Source organism: Prosopis cineraria, unplaced genomic scaffold (genome assembly GCF_029017545.1).
Source record: "Prosopis cineraria cultivar Desert tree isolate PC_DT_omini unplaced genomic scaffold, ASM2901754v1 PC5, whole genome shotgun sequence".
Lineage (NCBI taxonomy): Eukaryota > Viridiplantae > Streptophyta > Magnoliopsida > Fabales > Fabaceae > Prosopis > Prosopis cineraria.
Genome location: NW_026555336.1, coordinates 5,302,013 through 5,326,247, shown reverse-complemented (window position 1 = coordinate 5,326,247; position 24,235 = coordinate 5,302,013). Strand labels below are relative to the sequence as shown.

At 30.4% G+C, this 24,235-nt stretch overlaps 3 protein-coding genes across 3 annotated transcripts; 2 read left to right on the top strand and 1 right to left on the bottom strand.

Moving 5' to 3' along the window:
- Positions 1 to 464: 464 nt before the first annotated feature.
- Positions 465 to 2,119, top strand: LOC129311859 (stemmadenine O-acetyltransferase-like). Its single transcript, XM_054954330.1, has one exon. It carries the CDS (start codon positions 552 to 554, stop codon positions 1,956 to 1,958), a length of 1,407 nt encoding a protein of 468 aa, XP_054810305.1. The 5' UTR covers positions 465 to 551; the 3' UTR covers positions 1,959 to 2,119.
- A 7,206-nt stretch (positions 2,120 to 9,325) lies between these two features.
- LOC129311602 (glycine cleavage system H protein, mitochondrial) lies at positions 9,326 to 10,764 on the bottom strand. Its single transcript, XM_054953959.1, has 4 exons — positions 10,605 to 10,764; positions 10,438 to 10,526; positions 9,712 to 9,882; positions 9,326 to 9,595 (listed from the first exon to the last, which is right to left on the bottom strand). The coding sequence occupies exons 1-4, from the start codon at positions 10,693 to 10,695 to the stop codon at positions 9,467 to 9,469; spliced, it is 480 nt and encodes a 159-aa protein (XP_054809934.1). The 5' UTR covers positions 10,696 to 10,764; the 3' UTR covers positions 9,326 to 9,466.
- A 1,135-nt stretch (positions 10,765 to 11,899) lies between these two features.
- On the top strand, positions 11,900 to 16,178 carry LOC129310653 (uncharacterized). Its single transcript, XM_054952562.1, has 7 exons — positions 11,900 to 12,184; positions 13,016 to 13,150; positions 13,771 to 13,844; positions 13,931 to 14,009; positions 14,392 to 14,501; positions 14,993 to 15,057; positions 15,880 to 16,178. Exons 1-7 carry the CDS (start codon positions 12,031 to 12,033, stop codon positions 15,971 to 15,973), a joined length of 711 nt encoding a protein of 236 aa, XP_054808537.1. The 5' UTR covers positions 11,900 to 12,030; the 3' UTR covers positions 15,974 to 16,178.
- The last annotated feature ends 8,057 nt before the right edge of the window (positions 16,179 to 24,235 follow it).

Sequence of the window (24,235 nt, the reverse complement as noted above, 5' to 3'; positions counted from 1 at the left end):
TTCAAAAATACTAGCTCATAATAAATAAATTATTTTTTATTTTAAATTAAAATACCCTATTAAATAAAGACAAATATGAAAAAATGGTACTAGTTTAGAGGCAATTAACTATTTTATTAATACGTAAGATTCAGTTAAAAATATATCAATTAATTTTTTTAAAGGAGGCAGTGTGTATTTACTTTTGTAAAAACAACAATGTGAATCACGAAAACTTTAATTGATGTATTTCTTACTTATGCTCACACGTTAACTTGTGATGAAAGAGGCGACGACCAATAATACTCCACACATAAATAAATATGATAATGTTTATATGTTTATGCTTCTCATACCCCAACGGAGGTCTTCTAGTAATGCATTTATTATATGAATTTATGACAATTAATATAATGTTCAGGTTGACTTCACAATTATATAATTAAGGACTAACTAATGGTATAGTAAGTTCCAAAAAATATGCAAACGATATTCGCTTGGTTTCTGGATGAGATCGAGACTTGTATATTTACAGGCACACAAACACAACCTCAAAACCAGAACATTGAAGCATGAACGTCGAGAGTCCTCAGAGGAAGAAATTCAAGAAAATGAGCACTATGATCAGAACAGAGATCATATCTAGAAGATGTATCAAGCCAACCTCGCCGACACCCTCACACCTCAAATCCTTCAAGATCTCTCTTCTAGACCAGATCTCTCCTAACATCCATGGTAATATGACCCTCTTCTACTCTCCCAACGCCGCCGCTGACAGCGGCGCCGGAGATCTCCTCTCTCACTTTTCGGCCAAATCCCAACTTCTCCAAAACGCCCTCGCCGAAACGCTCACCCGCTTCTACCCTCTCGCCGGCCGCATCCGTGACACGGCCACCGTTGACTGCAACGATGACGGTGCCGTCTACATCGAAGCTCGAACGGACACTCGTCTTTCTGACTTCCTCAGCCACCCAGACTTCGACATTCTCGAACACTTCCTACCTTCCACCGACAAGGAAACCATGGAATTGTCAAACGGTTCCATGCTCCTCGTACGGTTCACATTGTTCGGTTGCGGTGGGACTGCCGTGAGCATATCCCTCACCCACAAGATCGCCGATATAGCAGCCTTGATCACAGTCCTTCAGAGCTGGACCGCTGCGTGTCGTGCACGTACTGAACCGGACGTTCCTGACTTGGGCCTCGGCGCTTCTCTCTTTCCTCCGCGAACCATCCTGGGGATGTCCGCATCTGTAAATATCGCCGCCGAGAAGTTCACAGCAAGACGGTTCGTTTTCACCGGCTTCAAAGTCGGAGAGCTCAAGAGCAGAGTGGCAACTTCACTCGGAAGAGACAAATCCGACGATGAGGACATTGATCAGTTCCACCCGTCGCGAGTGGAAGTCGTGCTAGCTCTGATATGGAGATGCGCGATGTCGGCTTCCCGTTCCAAAACGGGGTCGTTTAAGCCGTCGGCTCTGTTCCAAGCCGTGAACCTTCGTCCCCGTATGGAGCCACCGGTGCCGGGGACGGCCATCGGGAACTTCGTGTGGCCGTTTGCGGTGACGGTGGAGGAAGAGAAGGAGTTGGACTTACATGCTCTGGTAAAGAAGATGAGGGAAGGGATAAAGGACTTCATAGAGAAGAAGGCAATCAAGTTCAAAGAAGGAGGTGGGTTTGAAGCAGTAATGGAGTTTCTGAAGGAGAGGGGAGAGATGTTGAAGAAGAAGAAGGAGACAGTGGTTTACAAGTGTTCGAGTTGGTGTAGGTTTCCATTGTACGACGTGGACTATGGCTGGGGGAATCCAGTGTGGATGTCAAGCGTGAATAAGATGGTGAGTAACACAGTGGCTTTAATGGATGTGAAGGATGGTGGAGTTGAAGCTCTGGTGACTTTGAACGAACAGGAAATGGATATCTTCGAACAACATCATGAGTTGCTTCAATATGCTCAGCTCAATCCTAGTATTGATATTTGATCTCTGGTTCTGTGTTTGACATTTTCAAATCTCATGCATATGATTCCTCTATCCATTGGTATGTTTTTTCCTGAATAATCAAGTACTATTTGAGCGTTCAAGTACTTACCCTTGAAGATATAATATGAAAACAATGAGTATATATAGTTTTTTTATTGAAAGGAATCGTTCGTCCAGTTTCAAAATTCAATTTAATTTATGTAGGTAGGTAAGTAGTCATTAGGAATTCGACGCACTGGTTCCGTAGAAATAAATGGCAATGCACATACCGGTATGGCAATCCAAAAGAGTGGACGTCACAGAGAAGATAAAAAAGGTCAACTCTTTAATTTGCGTTGTTGTGATATTTCAATGGGAAGAAGAATTGAAGGATTGCTTCACGACACCTTCAAGGTGACAACTCTGACGCATATACTAATGTGGACTTGGATTAGTGGCACGAATTCACTTATTACGTAAGTGTTATTTTAAGAGGACACAATTAAAAATTTTGTCATATAATATCACATTTGTTGAAAATGAAAATATCTTATATTTTTCAAGGATTTAGATGTAAAAATATGTAAAGTATTTTAGTTTTTTAAAATATAATTAATATATCTTTTTAAAATGTCCTTAATAAATAAATCACTTTATATTTATTTTAAAGTGAAATATCTATTAAACAAAGATAAATATAAAACTATAGTATTAGTTTAAAGATAATTTTAATTATTTATTAAATGGTCTAATCCCATTAAAAATACCTTAAAATTTTTGACAGAGAAAGTACTTAAAAAGTACTGAATATTTAATTTTAGAAGGGACAATTCATGCTATCAGCGTTTTGATTGTGATGATTATTTTAAATTTTTTTAAAAAATATATTTTAATAATTTTTTATTGTTGATAAAATGCAATGACTGTAATTAAGATACTAATTGAGTGAAAAAAAAATTAAGGCCACTTACTAGTTTTAAACATTGATACTCATCACAAAATAATGGTTTTGCCCATAACAATGACGAAGAGAAAGCTTGCCAACAAAAGTGATGAAGATAAAACCTAATGTTAAATACCTATTTACTCCCACATACTAAAGCTTCCTCCAGACTCCACATTATACGTGCTTTTATCTTTAACTTTGTTTGGTTCAAAATATAAGTCTAATTTATAATATCTAGAATATTTAATATTTTAATTTTGTGTGTTTTATTCTTTTTAACAATTAAATATTATAAGTAATTAATTCATTATTCTTAATGTAGTATTGATTTTTGCAATGGATATACTAGAAAAGTAATATATTTTTTTTAACATTTTAGTGATGTAACTTCTATTTGACTGTCATTTTTATTAATTTGTGTACTATAGTTAACTACCAACAATATCATTAGATTCAAGAAAAGTTTGTTATATTATTAAAATTGTTAAAAAACTACTTTGATTTTCATTTTTTTCCTCGAATAAATATCACGAATTTTTAAAATACTAGTATATACAATACTCCCTATAATAAGAACATTTTTAAAAGAAAAAATTAATCTTTTAGTCCTCTAACTTTTAAGTCACTTGTGATTCAATCCCTTAATTATGACTTGCCTATGACTCAGTCCCTAAACTTTTGAATTGGTTCCTTGACTTTTGTTAATTTTTTTTCATGTTAGCTTATATCTCACATTAATGAGTAAAAAGAGGGTATTTTAAAATAATATATGAGTATTTTTTTATCCCTCTTATTTGACAAGAAATTTTTTAAAAAAAATTAAAAAATAAGGACCGAGTCATAAGTAAATCAAAAGTTGAAGGACCAAGTTGCAATAAGTTATAGTTGAGGGATTAAGTCACAGTGAATCATAGTTGAGAGATTGAGTTATAAGTGAGTTGAAAGTTAAAGAATTAAAACATTAATTTTTTTTAAATAAAGCAATTTATTCTCTACAAACTTTTTGTAAAGTACCTGTAAGACCATGAAATTTTTCTTAAGCCGACCCATAAAAAAGAGAGGAGGGGGTATATATATACGGCACTTCATCGCTAAACCATCTTATACAGACAGCTGGCTGAGATTAGTCAAATCATACTCATTCAAGAAACCAGAAAAGAAACACCTCAGTCCTGTCCTCATGCATGTCTGATAATTAATGAGAGGAGAATGACGTATTCACATACAAACATCAATATAAAATGTATTATTATTAAAATAAAAATATAAACTTATTTTTTTAGAATGAAATTTGTTTTTAATTTTTATCCGTGATTAATTTATTGAAATGGTTTTTAAACATGATTATTCCATTAATCAGCCTCAATTTCACGCTGCGCCAAACGGAGACCAATTCTTTAGACGTATATTAAAAGACTAAGCAGCTTCATTTCTAAATTCTAATTTTCTATTCCAGTCAACTCTTTAATTAGCTCCTTGGGCTCGTCTGTTTTTTCTTTTCATCCCAGCCTATTCCAAATGAGCTTCATCAGATGGGCTATCTCAGCTTTTTGCTTTTATATTTAAAATAAATGTAATTTTATTACCAAAAAATGTAATTTATGAATAAAAATTAATCCCATTGATGTAATTTGGCCTATAATCTAAAAGCTTGTAGATTCAAATTCTACTGTTAATGCACATGTAGGCACTTCTATAAGCATACTTTAAATTTAGAGGCATATACTAGCTTGGCTGATCCTCGAATTAATCTAATTTAGATGAACTTTTTTATGATAAAATAAAAAAATATATATTTTTTTGAAAGTAATGAAATCTAAAGAATAAGAAGTTGTATTAATAATCATATAAAAATTTTACTAAAATTTGGATTTTTTTGGTATGGAGGACTAAAATTGTGAATAAAAATGCGTGCTATTTCTAAGTGAATGGGGGTTGGGTTAGGTTTAGTAGAAATGTCAAATCCCTTATATCTAGAGGTATTAATTAGAATCAAACCCGTCAGGCTAGGCAAGCCATTTTAAGTCTTTTTATGTTTTTTTACTTGTAATTTAAAAAAAATTAAGGGCTTGTTTGGATAAGCTACTTTTAGCTTTTAGAAAGTCTTTTTTGCACTTTCTAAAAGTTGAAAGCTGTTTGAATAAAAAATTTAAGATAAAGGAACATTCTAAAAATATATTTTAAAAGTAACTGCAAGTGAATCTTTTAAATGTAAATTCATGATAGCTTTTTAAAAGTATATTCTCAAAATGCATTAGGATGTTGGGTATTGCTAGTCTCCCAAAATAACCCAAACTCTTGTTGTGTGGGTTTGCTATTTATTAATAATGCTAATTTTCAGTATTAATGTATGTTGAACTATCTATATAAATGTGAAAAAAATTACAATAAAATTTCTTTTATTTATATAAATGATAATTTAGTCTCTCTAATACCAATTAAATTCCTAAAATTTTTTTGTCAATAAATTTTTAAGAAAAAGACTATTTTATCCTTATTAAAAATAATAAGACCCAATCACAATTTTTTGTTTAAAGAATCACAATTTTTATTTTGTAAATCACAAGAGTTGAATAAAAAATCACAACTTATCAAATATAATTTTTTTTATTAAAAAATAAGCCCCAATCATAATTTTTATTTAAAGAATAACAAATTTTGTTCTGTAAATTATAAGAGTTAAATAAAAAATTACAATTTATTAATTATAATTTTTATTATTGAAAAAAAATTTCAAAATAACAAACTCCATTCACAACTTTTATTTAAAGAATCACAATTTTTCTTCAAAAAAATTACAAGAATTAAACAAGAAATTACAATTTATCAATAAGGGTAAAATGATCTTTCCTTAAAAAATTTATTGACAAAGAGGTCCCTAGGGACTTCATTGGTATTATGACATTTTGAGGGATCAAATTATCATTTACATAATTTGGAGAAATTTTCTTGTCATTTTCCTTATAATTTTTGTCCAATATATCAAATTTCATATTTTTTTGTTCTCATTATTTAACATATCAAATTTTATGTTATTTATAATTTGTATCACATATATTTTTTAAACATTTTTAATATATTGTATTTATATAACAAAAATTATGAACTATAAAAATCAATATCTTTTTTGATAATAACACATTCAAAAGTGCTTTTCATTATATGTAATAAAAACAACTTTTAATTTATCAAACTAGCTTTTAAAAAAATATATTCAAATACAAATTCTGTTATAATAACTAATTTTTATTACATTGACTTTAAGTATTTAATTAAAAGAAATGAAAACCCTAGACTTATTCCTCCCTCCCTCATTCATTAATTAAGATTTAACTAATAATGCTATCAAAGTTTAAGTTTTATTAGTGTTAATTTGATATTACTATTTGATATTAAACTTAGATATTTAAGTTTTACAGATTTGTTGTTATGTGGATTAATTTAAATTTATTTTTCTAAACTTAATATTATGTTTAATGCATTTTTTAATATTATAATTTTTTATATTTTTAAATTAAACAAATAGGGCAAGGCCTATAGGGTTGATTCTTCAACCCTAAAGACCAAGGCTGAGTTTTTCAAAATGAAGCTTTGAAATATAATTGAGTTTATTAGAGCTAGTCTTTTTATTAAGAACCTATCCTTTATGATTAGACTGACTCTAATTAACAATTCTACATCTACTCATAACGTGATGAAGCGTTATTTGAATTCTTGTTAAAAGATGTATCTTTATTTAGTACCCAATCAAATGACCAATTTAATCCCAATACATTTTGAAATGCAACCAAGTCCCAAATAATTTTAAACCAATTTGGTCAAACCGAAATGACTTGAACAACCTCTTCATGCATTTCCCTCCCTCCTCCTTTCAATTCGATCATCTTTCCCTCTCTAAGTCCAACAACATTTTATTCCGTTCCTCTCTCCCCCTCTGTTTCTGCTGACTTTATCCTGCTTGTTTTCAAAGTGACATGGGCATCTTACCTTAGTTCCCATTTGGCCATTAGAATAGAATAAAAGGATAATAAACTAAATCACCCTTGTCCCATAATAAATATAATAAATTTATTAATATATATTATAAATAAATATAGACATTATAATATCTTCTAAAAATTTAATGAATTATAATTATCAACCTCAAAAGTTAAATTATCTATTTCTCTTACAAATATATTCATATATCCTCTTGATCATCTTATTTTTATTTTTATTTCTTTTAATCCTTCCATTCTACTTCTTTTCAATAACCAAACAGTTATCTAGTCTCATCAATTCTTCTGCATTGAAGGCTGTGCAAACACTCCAAGGTTTTCAGACAATTGGGACTTAGGAGACAAGGAGCAGGCAAGTGCACCGTCACTGGTTTTTTTAATATTGTTTTTGTCTTGTTCATGTGATTATTCTGTATAATTTTGATTCAAGGAAAGGTACGTCATGAACAATCGTTTGAGTTCTTGAAATTTTTGCAAATTTTCTTCCTAGATTTATAATTGTTTCGCAAGTAATTTGCAAATCAGGCTCCATATTTTAATAGGGAGTGTATTAAAAATTAACTTGAAAAAATTGTTTAACAATTTCACAAATTTGCAAATTGCCTTCCCAAAATTGCAATAGGCTTTTGAATAATTTGTTAATCATCTAATTTTTGACAGAAACAATAAAATCAATTTAAACAATCGTTTGAGACTTTTTGGGAATTTGCAACTTAGCTTATAAAAATTGAAACTGGATTATAAGTAATTTGCAACTCATGTGCCATGTTTTAATAAGGAACACAAAATTAACCTGATCAATGGTTTGAGATTGTCAGTGGCTTTATGAGATTTGGTAGTAGTTATGAGTAATTTGCAACTTAATATTTTAATTTTTAACAAGGAATAAAATTATTTTAATCAAATATTTAAATTTTTGAGTAATTTGTAACTTGGTTCTGGTAAAAAAAAAATTGCAACTTGGTTTCCTAAAAGTGAAAGTGGTTTTATGAGTAATTTTCAACTCATATTCCAATTTTTAATAGAGAAACTGAAAATAACATGATTGAGATTATTCAAGATTTTTAGGAATTTAAAAGTTCGCTTACCAAATTTACAACTAGGTGATGAGGAATTTGCGACCCAAGTTTCAAATTTTAATAGAAAAAGAAAATCAGCCATTCACAGACTTTTTTTGGTAGAAAATTGCCATCCACATACTCATTAAAGAAAGAAAAAGAACCAAAGTAACACATTTATTAATTACATATATATGGTAAAACTACATTCATGGTCCCCTAGAATCGGCTCAAATCCTTGTCCTTCTCAATGGCCTTCATTCTCTCCTCGCTGTTGAAGGGAACGAACATGGTGGAGCCGAAGCCGGAGTTAGGGTTGTACATCATTGGAGCATAGATGGAATGAAACGGAGAAGAGAGAGAGAGAGATGGAGGGAAATGGCCTCAGCAGAGAGAGAGAGAGAGAGCACGTGGGTGGGACCAGTGGAGAGAGGAATGTATTCAAAGGGCATTCAAGTCATTTCATCCTGGATTAAATTGATCCTCTGTGACCTAATGGTCCTTCAACCGTAAAAAGTACCACACTACAACTGAGAAGGGGAAAAAAAGGAAATGACAAAGTATTACAGATTGGTGGAAGGCTTGAGCTCTCGATGTTTTGGATGATGCAAAAGGGAGAAACTTGTCAATCTCTCCGTCTAAAATTTTTGAGTAGGAACTGGATACTTCGTTAACTAAATGAAAAGACACATACAATGGGCAAGAAACTTAAAAAGAGCCTCGAGTCTTCATCATTCTCCGGGAGGATGATTAAAGATATCAAAAATGTTGTTTGCAAATTCCTTCATTTAAGTTTTTCTAAAAGTTTTACTTGACTTAAAATATAGGATGTTGAGTAATTTTTATAATTAATTTTTTAACTATATTAATGCATTGAGTAATTAATTTTTTAAAATTATAGGGTGTTGAGTAATTAATTTTTATAATTACTATTTTTTAAAAAAATGCATTGAAATTTTAATTGTTATTATTAAGATACTTATATAATATATTTAATGAGAATATAATTAAAAAGATGTAATTTTTAAAAAAGTTTAGATTTCAACTGATGGTTTTTTAAATCATAAATTCGTTATCAATATCATATGTTATACTTGGAAAGAGTAAAATACTATCATTAACTACCTTTTACCTCTTGAAAAAACAGGCACACCATTGAAAAAATTACTTTCTCTTTCTATGTGTATTCTCATTTAATAAAATAATTCAATCGTATATATTAAATATGAAAATCTCATTAATTTTAAAAATTTATTAAAAATATTTTTTAAAAATCTCATTAATTATTCCTTGAAAAGCCAGAATATTTTATATTTTTAAATTATTTCTAAAAAACATCTTATAATCTTAAAGAAAGAGTATTTGTCAATCACATGAGGGAGGAGATGTAGTAAATAGATTAGATAGACGGGAAAGAGAAATGATGAGAGTAATAAATTAAAAACTGACAATCAAACGGTACATAATCATGTGGAGAAGAGTTAGCTATAGTCCCAAGAGTTGCAGAAGTAGCAAGTCTCCAACTTTTTAATGTGCAGCATCTTCTTCCTCACAAAACTTGGTGTATTCCTTGGAACCCATCAACGAGTCTAATTCTGATGGATTCTTCGGCTTTATTTTAATCATCCATCCCTCTTCATATGGGCTCGAATTAACCTTCAAAACACCACCAAATAAAAACAAAGTCAAAGTGCCATTATCCACAACAGCAAAAAAGCTTTATTTTAACAGTCTATGGGTTAAACGAAGGTTAATTAGAATGAAATAATTACCAGGCCAGGTGCCTCAGAGAGCTTAGTGTTAACCTCAACAATCTCGCCTGAGATGGGAGAATTAACATCACTGGTTGCTTTAACACTTTCAACTGCTCCGAAGCTACCCCCTTGGGCCACCGAGCCACCGGGTTCTGGCAGATCCACAAACACCACCTCCCCCAGATGGTCCTGCAATTCAAATGTATCATCATCTTCATGTATACCAATTACTAATTCTATTCTTTTTGGTAAATACAAGGAATAAGTTCCGTTGATAGTAGAAAATATCTTCCCTATAAGATGCTGAAAATAATAGATAGATCTCTCCCAACTAAATTACTATATGTTAGGATTCAAACTCCGTGACTCATCGCGTCAAGTTTAGTTGGTTAATTAATTCTATTTCTTACCAACTATGGTAGAATTTCTAGGCGTGTCAGAGACTCAAATGATCTCATTCTGTTCCCGACTTTTATCAAGCAAAATGGGCTCCTGGAGCCTCTCACTGCAGTTTTTGGGAATGCTAAGATTAGCAAGCACTACCCATTTTCCCATAATTAGTCACGAATCTAAGATTAGCAAACGCCAACTTGACTGAACTGTTCATCCATGTAATATAATATAAATATATATATGGCACAGTGATCATGAACAGATACTCAGAATCCATTATGCAGAAGTTGAGAGCACGAGCATTAACGAAACGGGTTGGCTAAGGAATTAATGAAGAATATTAAAAGCAACCTGGGCATGATCGGTGATGCCAATTGTAGCTACGGGGCCTTCATGCTTGACCCATTCGTGGGAAGAAGCGTACTTGAGTCCATCCAACACTGAACCAATTAACGACTCGGAGTTACAGAGAGAAAAATGAAACAGAAGAATGAATAGGAATAGTTGAGAATTAATACCAGAAGAGAAGCATCTGGAGAGATGTGGGCGAGAAGCGCAGGAGATCTTGAGGGCATTGGCAGTAGAAGAAGCCCACATTCTGAGAGCCATTGGTAGGGTGCGAGTGTGTTTTAGGTTAGGGAGAGAAATATAACTGAAGCAGAGGTTATATTCTATCTTGGATGAATGGTGGCCAACGAATGCCTCATCCTCATGCTCCAATATGATATCTCATGCCTTCGCTTCTAATTCGACAGTAAACAACACCCACGTTTTACTCCATGCATATCCTTTTTTCCCCTTTTTTACTCCATGCATATCCTTTCATTTATTTTCTAATTTTTTTATTTAATCAGGTAGAAAATAGTTTAATTAAAATATAATAAATAAATTATTTTTTTGATATTAAGATATGGGGTATTTATGTTTTTACAAATCAGAGAATTTTTTATATTTATTTTTATAAAAATAATGAAAAATTGAATTCAAATCTATTCATTTCTCGGAGTATCACTGTTATTTTTCTGAATTAAAATAAAAAATATTTAGTATAGTATTTATTTGTTAGAGAGAGATTATTAATTTGTGAAAATTACTATTTTCTCCCAAATAAATAAAAAAGTCTCGTAAAATCATAAAATTACTTTAAAATATCATGTCTTTTATCGATATTGTCATTTATTATATTGGAACTGTTAATTATTGCTGGATAGTTTGTTAGTGGAGTTATGTGGTTAAGAATTAATTAATACTCTCTTTCTCCAAATTATAAGATATTTTTAGATAAAATCTGACATACCAATAATCCTCATTAAATACACTTAATAATTTTATTTTTTCAAAATAAAAATATAAACTTTCAAAAATGCCCTTCATTTAATAACCTTAAATTCACACCTAATTAATATTAAATAGAAAGAGAAGGGATAATATTAAAATAAGTATATTTAATGAAACTTTAATTTTCTTAAAGTATTTTATATTTTAGCATAATAAATATTCTCCAAAAGTATCTTATAATTTAAGATGGAGGGAGTAATAATTAACAATTATCTTTCAAGAATTGATAATTTTAATAGAAAAATATGAGACTTCAGAATAATTTTATAATTTTATAGGACTTTGCTATTTTTATATGTTTATGTGAGATTTGAGAATGATTTTTCTAATTAATTTTTTAAGTCTAAAGCAGATTTCTAAATGGGCTTTTGACTAAAGCAAAAACATGTTTTATAATGGGCCGAGACAAAAAAGCTGGAAAATACGTTGGAGACTTGGAGTTGCGGTGGCCCATAATCATCAGCTTTTCCTTCTTCTTTCTTCGCTTTCCTTGCGCTCTGGCTCTTCCTTGACCTTAGACTTGGAGCCTGGTACTCAGTTCGGAGCTTGTTTTGCAGTACATTTGGCAAGGAATTTATTGATTGAATTGAGTTGTGAGGCACATAGATGAGCATGGGTGAGATTGTGGAGGAGGATGAGTTGAATCCCCTTGTTGGCTCTGACGATGGGCACGAGTTCGAGACTATTAGTAAGGTCGAGATCGTCCTCAAAACCATTGGCCCTGCTCGCCCATCTCGTCTTCTTGTTCCCTCTTCCTCAAGGTATATGGGTGCACCTCGTCTCTTTCCTTTAATTCAATTTTGGGTTCTCGCGGTTTTTTTCCCGGGTGTTACAAATGTTCTCTTTGCAATTGCACGATCTAGCTTAAGTTGCCTTGGAAATTATTATTTTATCTTGGAATCAAGTCTCCAAAGATTTATGGCCATCTGAAGAATTTGATGAATATGCAAAAATATGAGAACCAGAACAAGTTGTTTAGTTTTCTGCAAATTAGCATCGCCCCTGGAAAGAGGAAGTTCTTTTTGCATTTTCTGTTTTGTTTTATTTTTATTTTATTGACTTAATTGTTTTCATATAACTGGAATTTCCAAATACTTGCTCAAGCTTATTACATGCTCTAAAATTTTGAACGTCTGGCTAATTGATTCATCCTGACTGAGATTGTGTCCTCTGCGGCGTCGGATGCTTTCCAACCATATCTTACTATTAAGTGATCATATATCAGTATATCAGATGGACTATGCAGTTGATTATTTTTATCTGTTCCCGACTAATACTAAGATTTTTTATTCGTTTCTTAGAGATAAATCAGATTTTATTAGGAAAGTGAGGAACTTAATTTGGAGTTGGACAAAAGTCTAAAGTCTAAACCCAAAATTTGTTGAATGCCAAAAGTAGACAACCAATCTAATCTTTCAATAATGCCATGTTTTCTTTAAATTTCTTGATAGGGAAAATATGTTTTACATGAAAATCATGTTGGCTGGCCTTAATTATTACAGCTGCATTTGATATTTTCACTTGGGGGGTTTAATGCTCATTTGTAAATTCTTACAGTCTGCTTATAGTTTGTTTCTTCTAAATCATTTTTAGGTTCGTGACTTGAGAGGATTAATTGCCAGCAATGGTGGTTTACCTATTGATAACTTGAGTCTTATTCTGCGTGGAAATGTATTATATGATATGAAAAATGGAGATGACGTGTACATTCAACTTAATGATGGTGGTAAATGTCTTGCCTTAATATCTTTTTCGATCAATTCAGTGTATTACTTTTACATGAGCTTCTCTTGTATCATCTGCATACAGTACGGAGAAAGGTTTTGTTTCTCTGTGGCCGATGGCTCTTATTAAAACGTGTTTGGATGATAATAGATCATAAACATTTGAAGAACAATCAGCTCCATGTGACCACAGGAGCAAGTTCAAACTTTAACACAGATCTTCTTTACAAAATTTTTTATTCCTTTGTATCCGAGAAATATATCTTGGACAGATTGTTACTTTCATTGATCATTCATGACTTGAGTTGATCTAAAAGAAAGAAAGCATATCAAGTTCGGTAGGGGATAACTACTTCTCTATTCACTAAAGAAAAATCTCATTGAATCACTTAGGAGGTAATGAAAAGGAACATAATTTTTTTTTATTTCATTTTCAACAAAAAAAAACGTGCATTATATATGCGCCTATTTGTGGTAAATGCCTTTTGATGTTGAAAATCCATTCATGGTTTTGTTGTTAACGTGCATCATGTCTCTAATGACCCTTTATTGCATTTGTGTTTTTAGTTCAATTGACTATATATAATATTTCAATATTCAATGCATTGTGTAATTGTTTCAGATTCTCTAATTGTTGCTGTCAAACCAAAGCCACCAGTTCGTGATGGATATGATGATGATGACGACGATGACCTGGTAACAATCAATTTAATAATGTCTGAAGTGAATGTCAAGTCAATCTGGTACTCAGTATGATCTTTCTTTGATTGCCACTCTTCTAGAAGTTTAAGCTTCCCCATTCATCAAGTCAGTGGAAGAAGAGGCTGTACTCTTTTCTACATGATAACTTGAAGCTTCCAGGTGACAATCAACATTCTAATGGTTCCTTCTAAGCATGCTTAATATATTATTGTTTGGTCTCTGAAAAAAAAGTATAATTAGTCATAGACTAATTATGATTATCGTTTTTTGAGTATTTCACAACCTTTTAGTCATATCGATTTTTTTTTTTAACCTTTTGCTGTCATTTTAAAAGTTATGTATTGGCATAAGAAACATTTGATTTAGATTTAAAGCTATAATTACACAATTGATCGACTTATATATCATATGAAGAGTTATTTCAGGTATGTATTCAACTGGGGACAGCAACATAAATTACTCAATATTCAATAATGACTGAGCTACATGATACTCTTCAAATGTTAGTAATCTGCTGACCTTCTTCCTTTTGTGTTGATAGATATCCTTTTGATGTTTATATTCTCTCTGAGCTTGAAAGCATGGGTTCTCACACTTATGTGGTTTATCCTCGCACCCATTGCCCATAAATGGGATCTTGGACCTTTATATGTAAGTTTTGCCAATCATTGTATCCATATTTGGGCTTTGGATACTGAGCTTTAAGCTGCTGATTGCTACTTTGTAATATTTTCTGACTTTATATGTCTAGTCAATTTAATCAATTCAGATTTTGACTTGAGCTTGTTCTATTCCAACTTCTGACATTTCCAATCGTTCATTTGTTCTAATTGATATTTCTCTTCTCATAATTTTTCCCACCATTTGTTTGTTTTATTAATATTATTTTCTTTTGGCCAGTGTTTTGTTTTATTATTCAAAACTGATACTGAATCTGATTTACTTTTTTTTAGAAAAAACATAACTTTAGATCTCTGTACTTTGCTTGCATTTTGTTATTAGTCTTTATATTTTTTTCAGCGTTTTTGGTACTTGTACTTTTGTTTTTCATTGTTTTAAATCCCTTATATATCTATCTATCTATCTATCTATCTATCTATCTATTTGGTTGTGCTTCATCGTTTGTTACGACTTTTCTGCAGATACTTGCTACAGGTTTTTCTCTAATTCTCTTTAATCTTGGAAAGCGCCAAGCTGGTGATGTAAGGTATAAATCGATACAAAATATTGCATATTACACTATTACTGTTACACGATGACAATTTACTCGGGGTGAGAGCAATCCTCGTATATTTGTGAAAGTTCAAATAAGGCTATTAACATTCAAAAAGCAAACAGAATGAAAAAATACGGACGGTGGGAAGAAGAATTATTGTAAAGTATTGATTTTTGTTGGGGATGAAAAAACAAGCATATCTAACTCCCTTTGTAATATATGGGAGTTAAAATGCTTATTGTGTGAACTGTTGTAGCTCTGGATTTTTGTTTGTTCTTTTGGGGATTTATAATCTTATTTGTAAAATCATCAAATCTCTTGGAACTTCTTTTATTACTTTTTCATATTTCTCAATCCATCAAAGGGATTTTGTAGGTGAATTAGTCCAGCCAATATGTCCAAATATGAAAGGGGGAAAAAATCTCTTTCTAAGCAGAGCTTGTTAAGGATATAGATAGCTGGCTTATGAATATAAATTTATCGGTTATACCTATTACCTAAATGAGGTATTTATATTGATTTGGTCAGTATTCTTGATGACAAACATTGTTTGTTTTTGTGAATATACATACATTGCACCTGACTACCTACATTAGGTATTCACATTGATTTGGTTAGTATCATTGACTGACACATGCTTTCGTAATGAATATAATGCCACTTCATATTCAGCCTTTCGTGTCTGTTAATGCGTGTTTCAATTACTGAAGTTCTTGGAATCTGTTATTACCCAAGTTAGTTTAAGGATTATAAGAACATATGAAATCTATATCTTGGAAATCGATTGATAGTTTCTTACTATTTCCTGCTCAGTGCATATTCTATATTCAATGAAGATTTTAGAGAGCTTCCAGGGACCCTTAATGCAGATCGGCTTGACAGAGATATAAGAGCAGGACAGCTTTGAACAACCAAACACCCAAAAAAAAAAAAAATATGTACATATCTGCGCGAAGGATCGAGATTTTGATTAGCCAAGTTGGTAAACGCCCATAATTCTTTTTTTATTTTTTGTATTTTAGCTGTGTCCTGAAAATACTGTATGTGTTAGTTTGATATATCAAAATTATTTATGAGGTGCACATGTGTGGATGACCATGTTTTTGGTCACAGGTCGTATGAATTATACTTTCTTTGATCTTTATTATAAGATATTTTTTAAAAGTATTTTTTTATCCTTAACGTAAGGCACACTATGGTTATTAATAATGTTTTTCCAATATTACTTAACACATCAGGTATAAGAGAAAATATAATGCAAAATTAACAAAAAAAAAATCATTTATAGATAAGGGAAAAATTAAAAGTTTATTTTATTTTCATATGAAGTTAAGAACTTAATTACTTTTTTTAAGTTCCAGTGAGATTGTTGAAGGTATCTTGTAACAGGGAATGGGGGGGGGGGTATATGATAATCTAGTTAACACAGTTGCATGCCATAGCAAGATCCGAATGGTTAATTGTTATATTTCTTCCTTCCTTTTTTCTCCCTTTTTTTTTTGTTTGTTTGAAAGGAATGTTAAATGCAGTATTGAATCACTGACATCTTGCTCAATTGAAAAAGGAAAACCTGCTAATCCCTTGTAATGTTTCTGATCTGAATTTAGTGAGTGATTTAAGTACATTTAGTCAATAAATGTTTCAATTATAGTTATTGTATTTCAACAATACTTGAAAATTATTAAGATATATTTTCCTTTTAAGATTCAAAATAATTCCCATGATCAGAACACTTTTTATTTGTTGGTCCCTCCAAAAATTTAGAATATGATACTTTCTTGGCATTATATTATAAAATCTTTGAAAGCTGTTTATCAAATTATTATTATTATTATATTTTAACTCATTGAGTTAGGATCCAAATTCATACTGTTTCTCTGCTCCAAATCATGGTCAAGTGAAACGTGCCTCGCTCTCAGTAATATGCTAATATCAAAAGTTACGTAGCAGTCACTAAAGCGTTGTCCTTGTTTCTGGCATATTTTGTCTCGGACTTGGACTTTTCATATTTAGGATAGTATTTTCAAGATAAATTGGAAAAACTGACAGTCTGACACAATTGAAAGACAAAGGGGCTGTGGTTATAACTTTGTGGAACAAAAACGGAAGCTGGGCCAACACCATACGGTTAGGCGTCGATTTTTTGGAATTATATGTTGGTCCAAAAAGACATTTTAGAATTATATAATTGGGTTAAAGTGCGAACCCACCTCGAAATATTTTTTTTACAGGTGCAATTAATATTTTTAAATTTTAAAAAGTGTAATGTTTTCCCTATACTTTTCAAAAACTGGTCCAAAACTGATGGATCCCCAACACTGACGTTTAACTTGTGATTGTTTTGACCCTCCAATGTTTTGCTGACAGCCATGCTGGATGATGAACATTATCCCTCACATAGTGAGCATAATGGCCTGTGTCACCATTTCTGCAGCTTCAACCTTAACTAGAACAGCGTTCTCGGAGAGAGCCCTCCATGAGTTTTGGCCAAGAAGACAACGTGCGAGCAAAATGATGAGAGAAAGATCGATGCTATGATTGAAGAAATCGAGAATAAAATTAAACGCTTGAAAAGATAGAGAGGGACGAAGAGAGTAGGCCGCCAAGGCTTACAACGCTGCCGCTTCCAGATTCAGGGGTCATCAGGTCTTTGAAGGAGATCAAAGTTGCAACTTCTTTGTCTTTTAAGTATGGTACTAATTGCTTGCTTTTTTGTGTCGATGAAGTCATTCATTGATTTGTTTTTGGTTTTTCTGATGCAAATTATGGGATTTTGGGATCACCTGTATGAGCTTTATTGGGAAACAGTGTGCTTTTTCCTTCTCTTTGTTTCATATGCTGTTGGGTGCATGCATTTCGTGTAATTGAATTTTCCATGATGGTGGTTGTTTATCTGGATGCCTTGTCTATTGTTACGATTATGTATGTTCTCTTTTCTGGTGTGTTTGATACTTACTCGTTTTGGTGTATTGGGCTGATTTTGAGTGTAGTTTCCTTTCTTGCTGTTTGGTTCATGTTGCTATGGATCTTTTTTTGTCGGCTTTTCTTTTTGGATTCGGATGTTGTAAGCTGTAGCTGTGTTTCTATTATGTGTTGAATGAGGAAGAGGAGCAAGAGACGAGGAAGAGAAGTTGAACACATCTGTCCTCCTCCTCCTCCTCCTCCTCCTCCTCCTCTCCTTCTTTAAATGTTTAATTATTAAGACATGCCATGTGGCTTGCCAAAGTAAAATGGATGACATCTGGACATGCCACCTAACATCAGCGAAGTCAACATAGAGTCAAACATTTAAATCTATTAAAATTGAATAACATTGTATTAATTTTAAAAGTATAAGAGAAATATTGCATTTTTTAAAACTTAAAGATATCAATTACACATTGTAAAAAAGTTCAGGGGTGAATTTGCACTTTGATCTTATAATTTGGTTAGAATTGGATTCATGAAGTTTGAAATTTGTGAAATACTTTCTATAGAACTTTTAATTAACTCATCAAATTAATAAGAGGTAGTTAAATTATTAAAATGACTTAAAAAATAAATGATCTTTCTAGGCTATTCGTATTTAAAATTAGAAGCATGCATTTAAAAACATCACTGAAAAATTGTAAATAAAGATGATTTTGGGGAAAAAAAGCTAATTAATGCAAAGTTTATCCCTAATTTATGCTAATACATAAGATTGGAGGGAATAGGACAGATGTAAAAATTGGTTAAAATTTGAAAACATATTTTTATTGTTGGTATCATTCTTTTTTCTTATTTTAAATTTCAAACTAAAATATTTTATTTGAAAAAGGCTTAAATTTTATTCGAAATAACTAAGTAGCTGCTCAAATAAAATATAGTTTTTAGGTGAAAAATTCAAGTGAGTTTGGTAGACTTACATATGCTAAGAGCCTAAGTGTGCATTTGATTTTCAATTTACCAAAAGTCAATTTGATGAAAGTGTATTTGGCAAAAATCAATTTGGTAAAAGTCAATTGTTATAATAAATTTATATTTGGATACATTTTTTTAAAAGTTAGTTTGGTAAACTGAAAGTTGTTTGGATTAATAAAAATTTATTCTTTTGAAATATACTTTTTAATATGTAATGACCAAGAAGAACATTGATTTATGATAACTTATAATTTTTATTATACAAATATAATATATTAAAAATGTTTAAAAAATGTGAAACAAATTTAAAATAACATAAAATTTAAAATGTTAAATAATAAGAATAAAAAATATAAAATTTAATATTAAAAAAATTATATAATAAATAGTTAAATATTCATTAATATTGACTCGTTACATGATTAACAGTTCGATTTGTAATATGCAATTTGATCTCTAATACTGAACTCTATTCATCTCTCTATCTGATAGAGTACTATTTTAAAATTTTTCTCAACAAACTTTAGGCTTTATTTGGTAAGTTTTCTAAGAAGATTATTATATCATTCTCTCCCTTCTTCCTTGTCAGTGATACACAGAACAGAGTAAGAGATAACTCGTGCCTTTCCTTTGCTTTTCTCCTCCTCCTCGTTGCACTAGTTTCAATTCTATCGTTAGCATGCGTGTCTCCTCATTGTCGGAAAGTCATCCACTCCCCTTCCCTCTGTTGTTCGTTCATTTTTGTCTAGTGCTGTAGCTGAATTTCTTTTCTATTCTTTGCTATTGCATGGCTGAAAGAGAAACAAAGTGTCACTCTTTGGTGATACACACACGGAAGAGAGAATGAGGAGATGAGTTTTGAAATGCACACTGACTCTTAAGCCCAAGCACGAGAAAGACAAAACTCACGAGGGGGTATTATGGTCATTTTAATGCTTACATGCTCAAAGTTTGTTTCAAAAGCTACAAAGCAAAGCTTTTGAATTTTTTTCATTTCATCCCATTCTCAAATCTTTTTTAAAAGTCAATTTTATGTGATAAATGAATCCCAAACAATATTTGACTTCCTAAAAGTAAAAAATAGCTTTATGAATGCTAAATGTAAAGAAACCAAATGCACCCTAAGACAAACCTTCACTTATAAAAGAACACGACGATCTTTCAATGAACAAGATCTTCATACCAATAGCTAAATTTAAGCTTACTTTTTTGTTTCCTTTTGGTGGTAGGGTTTAAATAGCATTCTTACCTATTGTTTTAACTAGAGTGGTATTATTAGGACAAGGATTTCTTCTTCTTCCTTTCCTGTGATCTTCCCTTCTTCTTCTTTTTTTAATTAAAAAAATACTTAGATAGAGTAGGTGCACCATTTTATTTGTAATCTGTTTAATAAAAATATAATATTTAGATGACATTAAATATAAATTAATTTTAATATTAATAATGGTGAAGAGAGAAAAAGCAAGAAAGCGAATCTGTATTATATTATAAAAATAAAACATTTTTAATTGGACAGACTACAAGTAATATGGTGTACTCAATCTACAAAAGTATTTCTCTTTTAATCATTAGATCAAGATTTGGATGATTTAGATTTGATCTTCTATAAAATTATTATTGAAATATTAAATTATAAAAAATAAATATAATAAAATTCAAACTGTTAAAATTTAATATGAAAAATTAAAAATATAGTAAAAAAATAAAATATTTTTAAGAACTCAAATTTGAACCATTCAAATTTTGATCTAATACTTAAAAATTAAGAAGAGGAAGAAAAAAAGAATGAGAAGGGAAGAGGGTTAAAAATCTTCATCTAATGGCACGCAATATGAGAGGAAGAAATAGGAGAAAATGATAGCTAGATTTTAAATGTTTTGATTAATAATAGATACGTTCCAACAAAATTTTTTAAAAATATTAATTTAGACAATTATAAATTATAAATTTAATTTTTTAAATTGTATCTAAAATTCTTATTTATAAATTTTTGTATTGATATTTTTAACTCATGTTTTAAAAATTTTCATTGAAAACCTAACTATTATTAATTCAATTTTTTGGCATCTAATAATATTTTTTTCTAAAAAACAAAAATAACTTCATTCATGTGTATCAAAGTTCAAACAGAGGCTTTGTAATATTTGTTCATAAATTTTTTAAATATGATTTTAATTATTATTTCTAATTATACTCTTATTTAATATTAAAAAAATCACAAGTTAGATTTTTTTTGCCACACGTTTTAATTTTTACTCCCTCCAAATTATAATATAAATCATTGCAAATTAATTTACCTTTCCAAAAAATTTAGTTAAAATCTTAATTTTTTAAAAAATTTCACATTTTTTTAATCATATCACAATAAATATAACATTTGACTGATTAAAAATATTTTCATTAATTATTTAAGTGAAATATAATAGAATAAAAATATAATTAATATATATACACACACACATATAACCTATAGTTACCTTATATTTTAGAATAAGCGAAACTTCTAGAAAACGCTGTGATCCATCCTATAAGTATATGACATGAATTAACAAGAGTAACAAAGCACAGTTGGCATGCACGTTTTTGATGCGAATAAATGTGTAGAATGATCCCCCATTAAGATAGGGAATCTTATAATTTCTAAATTCTAATTTGACCTAATTTATCTATGCCATGCTGGATTTATCTTTGGCTTTTAATTTAAAAACAAAAACAAAAAAGCAACTTCTATTTATCCCATGATGGACGCACGTGTCTGGGGAAGGAAATGGAGGAAGGGGAGCTGCGGAGGGTATGAAAAGGTTTCGACAAGGATGACGTCACAGGAAGACCCACGGTAAGTGGCATGGACCCCTCTCCCTCGTTCTGTCAAAACAGTTGTTGACCAACTTCTATTTCGTGACACAAAATTGACAGTGCTCTGTAGACTGATTGTCATGAGTTTATATTGCAGTTTTTTCTTTTTTTCGGGTCAAAAGTTTATATTGCAGCTTGAAGAGATTGAATAGTTGTTGCTCATCGCATGAGATAAATGAAGAAATTAATATTATTTATCATATTTAGATTTGAATTTTTTCTGATTGTTCATTGTCATAAGAAGGATCCAATTTTTCTCAAAAAAAAAAAACTTGACAAATACTCCCTCTATTAAAAAATATAAAGTATTTTTTAAAAAATTAGATGTTTAAAAATATAAGGTATTTTTAATTTTTCAATATGTAATCATTACTTTTTTTTGTAAAAATTTTTCTATTAATAGTGATTTTATTTTTATTATAGAATATTTAATAAGAATAAATATAAAAAAATAAAATTAATTTAAAAATAAAAAACTATTTTATTAAAGGGTGAAATTTAATTAAAAATATTTTATTTTTTAAATAAAAGAGTGATACTTTTTTATTATTTATTTTCACTTATCTTATATAGATGTAATAAAATAACTTTTTTTTCCCACCAAATGAAAACTCTTTTGTCACCATGATAAGTTAAATATTTTATTATTATTATTTTGACCTATTGAAAATTTAAAGAGTCTTTAAACAACTTTTCCAAAAGTTTAAAAAAGCCAAAAACCCTTGGATCTAGTGGCAAGAGAAACGTGCATTTTATGACCCCAAGTTTCAAGTTTGGTTTGAATATTTGATCCTACACCGCGTCTTCAGGTGCTATGCCTGCATCTAGAAAGTTAATTGGAAAGAAGTCATATAAAACCTGAGTTTGATTTTTTTTTTTTTTGCAATAATATTGAGCGGGAGATAAAATACTTTGACTATCATTTAAAGGTGTTTTTTGCGGAGGGGAATAATGGAATGTCTGGAGATGACTTTAGCGCAATCGTAATTCGTTATCAACTCAATATTTTTATACCCTAAATTAGGTGGTTTAAAAATAAAATGTTTTGGAACAAATACTACTAAAAAACAAGTTATATATAATACCTTTATATACTCCCTCTATTTAAAAATATAAAACATTTTTAACTGAATCTTATCTCTCAATAAAGTAGTAATCTACGTTCAAATTAACCCTATCTTTTCATATTTGTCCCTGTTGAACAACCTACAATAAATATAAAGTTAATTATCAATAAGAACACTTTTGAAAAAAAAGGTAATGATTACACCTCAAAAGATTAAAAAATATCTTATATTTTTTAACATCAAACTCCTTAAAAAATACTTCACATTTTTTAATAAAGGGGGTAGCAATTCTAGAAAAAACAGCTATATAGTTGATGCGAGATTCAAGAAAAGAGATTATATAGTACTCTTTTCATTCAAAAATGTAAGACATTTTTAATCGAATCTCACTCCCAAATAAAATAGTTATCTACTTTCAAACTAACTCTATCTTTTTATATTTTTTTCCTATTAAATACCCTACAATACATATAAAGTCATTATCAATAGGGGCACTTCTGTAAAAAAAAAGCAATGATTACACCTCAAAAAACTAAAAATATCTTACATTTTTTAATATACAACTCTTTAAAAATGCCTTACATGCTTTAATAGAGGGAGTAGTTCTTTGAAATCACTATTATATAACCTCAACTGTTATGTAGCCTTTGAAATGTTTATTTCAAAGAATCGCTATATAATTTCTTTTTAAATTTTTTTAGAGACTATATAACAGAATAACTGTTATATACTTTTGAAAATATATATTGATTATTTTAAAAAACTGCTATACAATATCTTTTTTATTTTTTAGAGATTATATAATGGCTTTTTCTAAATTACTGTTATGTAGTTTACTAACTTTTAAAACACAGATTTTATATGACACATAGATTGTTGATGTCATTATTTTTAAACCATTTTTTAATCCAATGGCTCTCCCCACCCCCCTCTCATTGTCATTTTTCACATTCAAGTCAATCCCTCATGTTTCACCTTCATGACATTTAACCTCCCTGGCGCACAATTTCACTCGTCCACTCCATACTAAATCCTCTTTATTGCTTAAGTATCTTTTTCACTCCAAAATTTTGAATTTTTATCTTCAACACTCACACGATCAATTTCAGCTATGGTCTCTAGCACGACATATGTCCCTTCTCTACTCTATGTGCACACATGGCACTATGTGCCATCTTCTAGCTTGTGTCATACCCAATCTCCCCAACATCATTCTTTCTCAACTCTATCTCATCATCATCCTTAGTTATATTGTTAAATGAAAGGCTAGTGTTTTATATTTGCAACTATAATTTGTAGTTTTTGGTTTCATATCTGTGTGGTATTAGTTCAAGTTTGTCTTTTCATGAATATGTTTCTTTGAT

Bases quoted from the DNA above. Each gene is read 5' to 3' on its own strand.
- LOC129311859 (XM_054954330.1), top strand. From the start codon at position 552: ATGAACGTCGAGAGTCCTCAGAGGAAGAAATTCAAGAAAATGAGCACT.
- LOC129311602 (XM_054953959.1), bottom strand. From the start codon at position 10,695: ATGGCTCTCAGAATGTGGGCTTCTTCTACTGCCAATGCCCTCAAGATC. The intron at 9,883-10,437 runs GTTGCTTTTAAT...TTTGAATTGCAG, and splicing joins GCATCACCGATCATGCCCAG to GACCATCTGGGGGAGGTGGT. The intron at 9,596-9,711 runs GTAATTATTTCA...GGTGTTTTGAAG, and splicing joins TCTCTGAGGCACCTGGCCTG to GTTAATTCGAGCCCATATGA.
- LOC129310653 (XM_054952562.1), top strand. From the start codon at position 12,031: ATGAGCATGGGTGAGATTGTGGAGGAGGATGAGTTGAATCCCCTTGTT. The intron at 12,185-13,015 runs GGTATATGGGTG...TAAATCATTTTT, and splicing joins TCTTGTTCCCTCTTCCTCAA to AGGTTCGTGACTTGAGAGGA. The intron at 13,845-13,930 runs GTAACAATCAAT...CCACTCTTCTAG, and splicing joins ATGATGACGACGATGACCTG to AAGTTTAAGCTTCCCCATTC.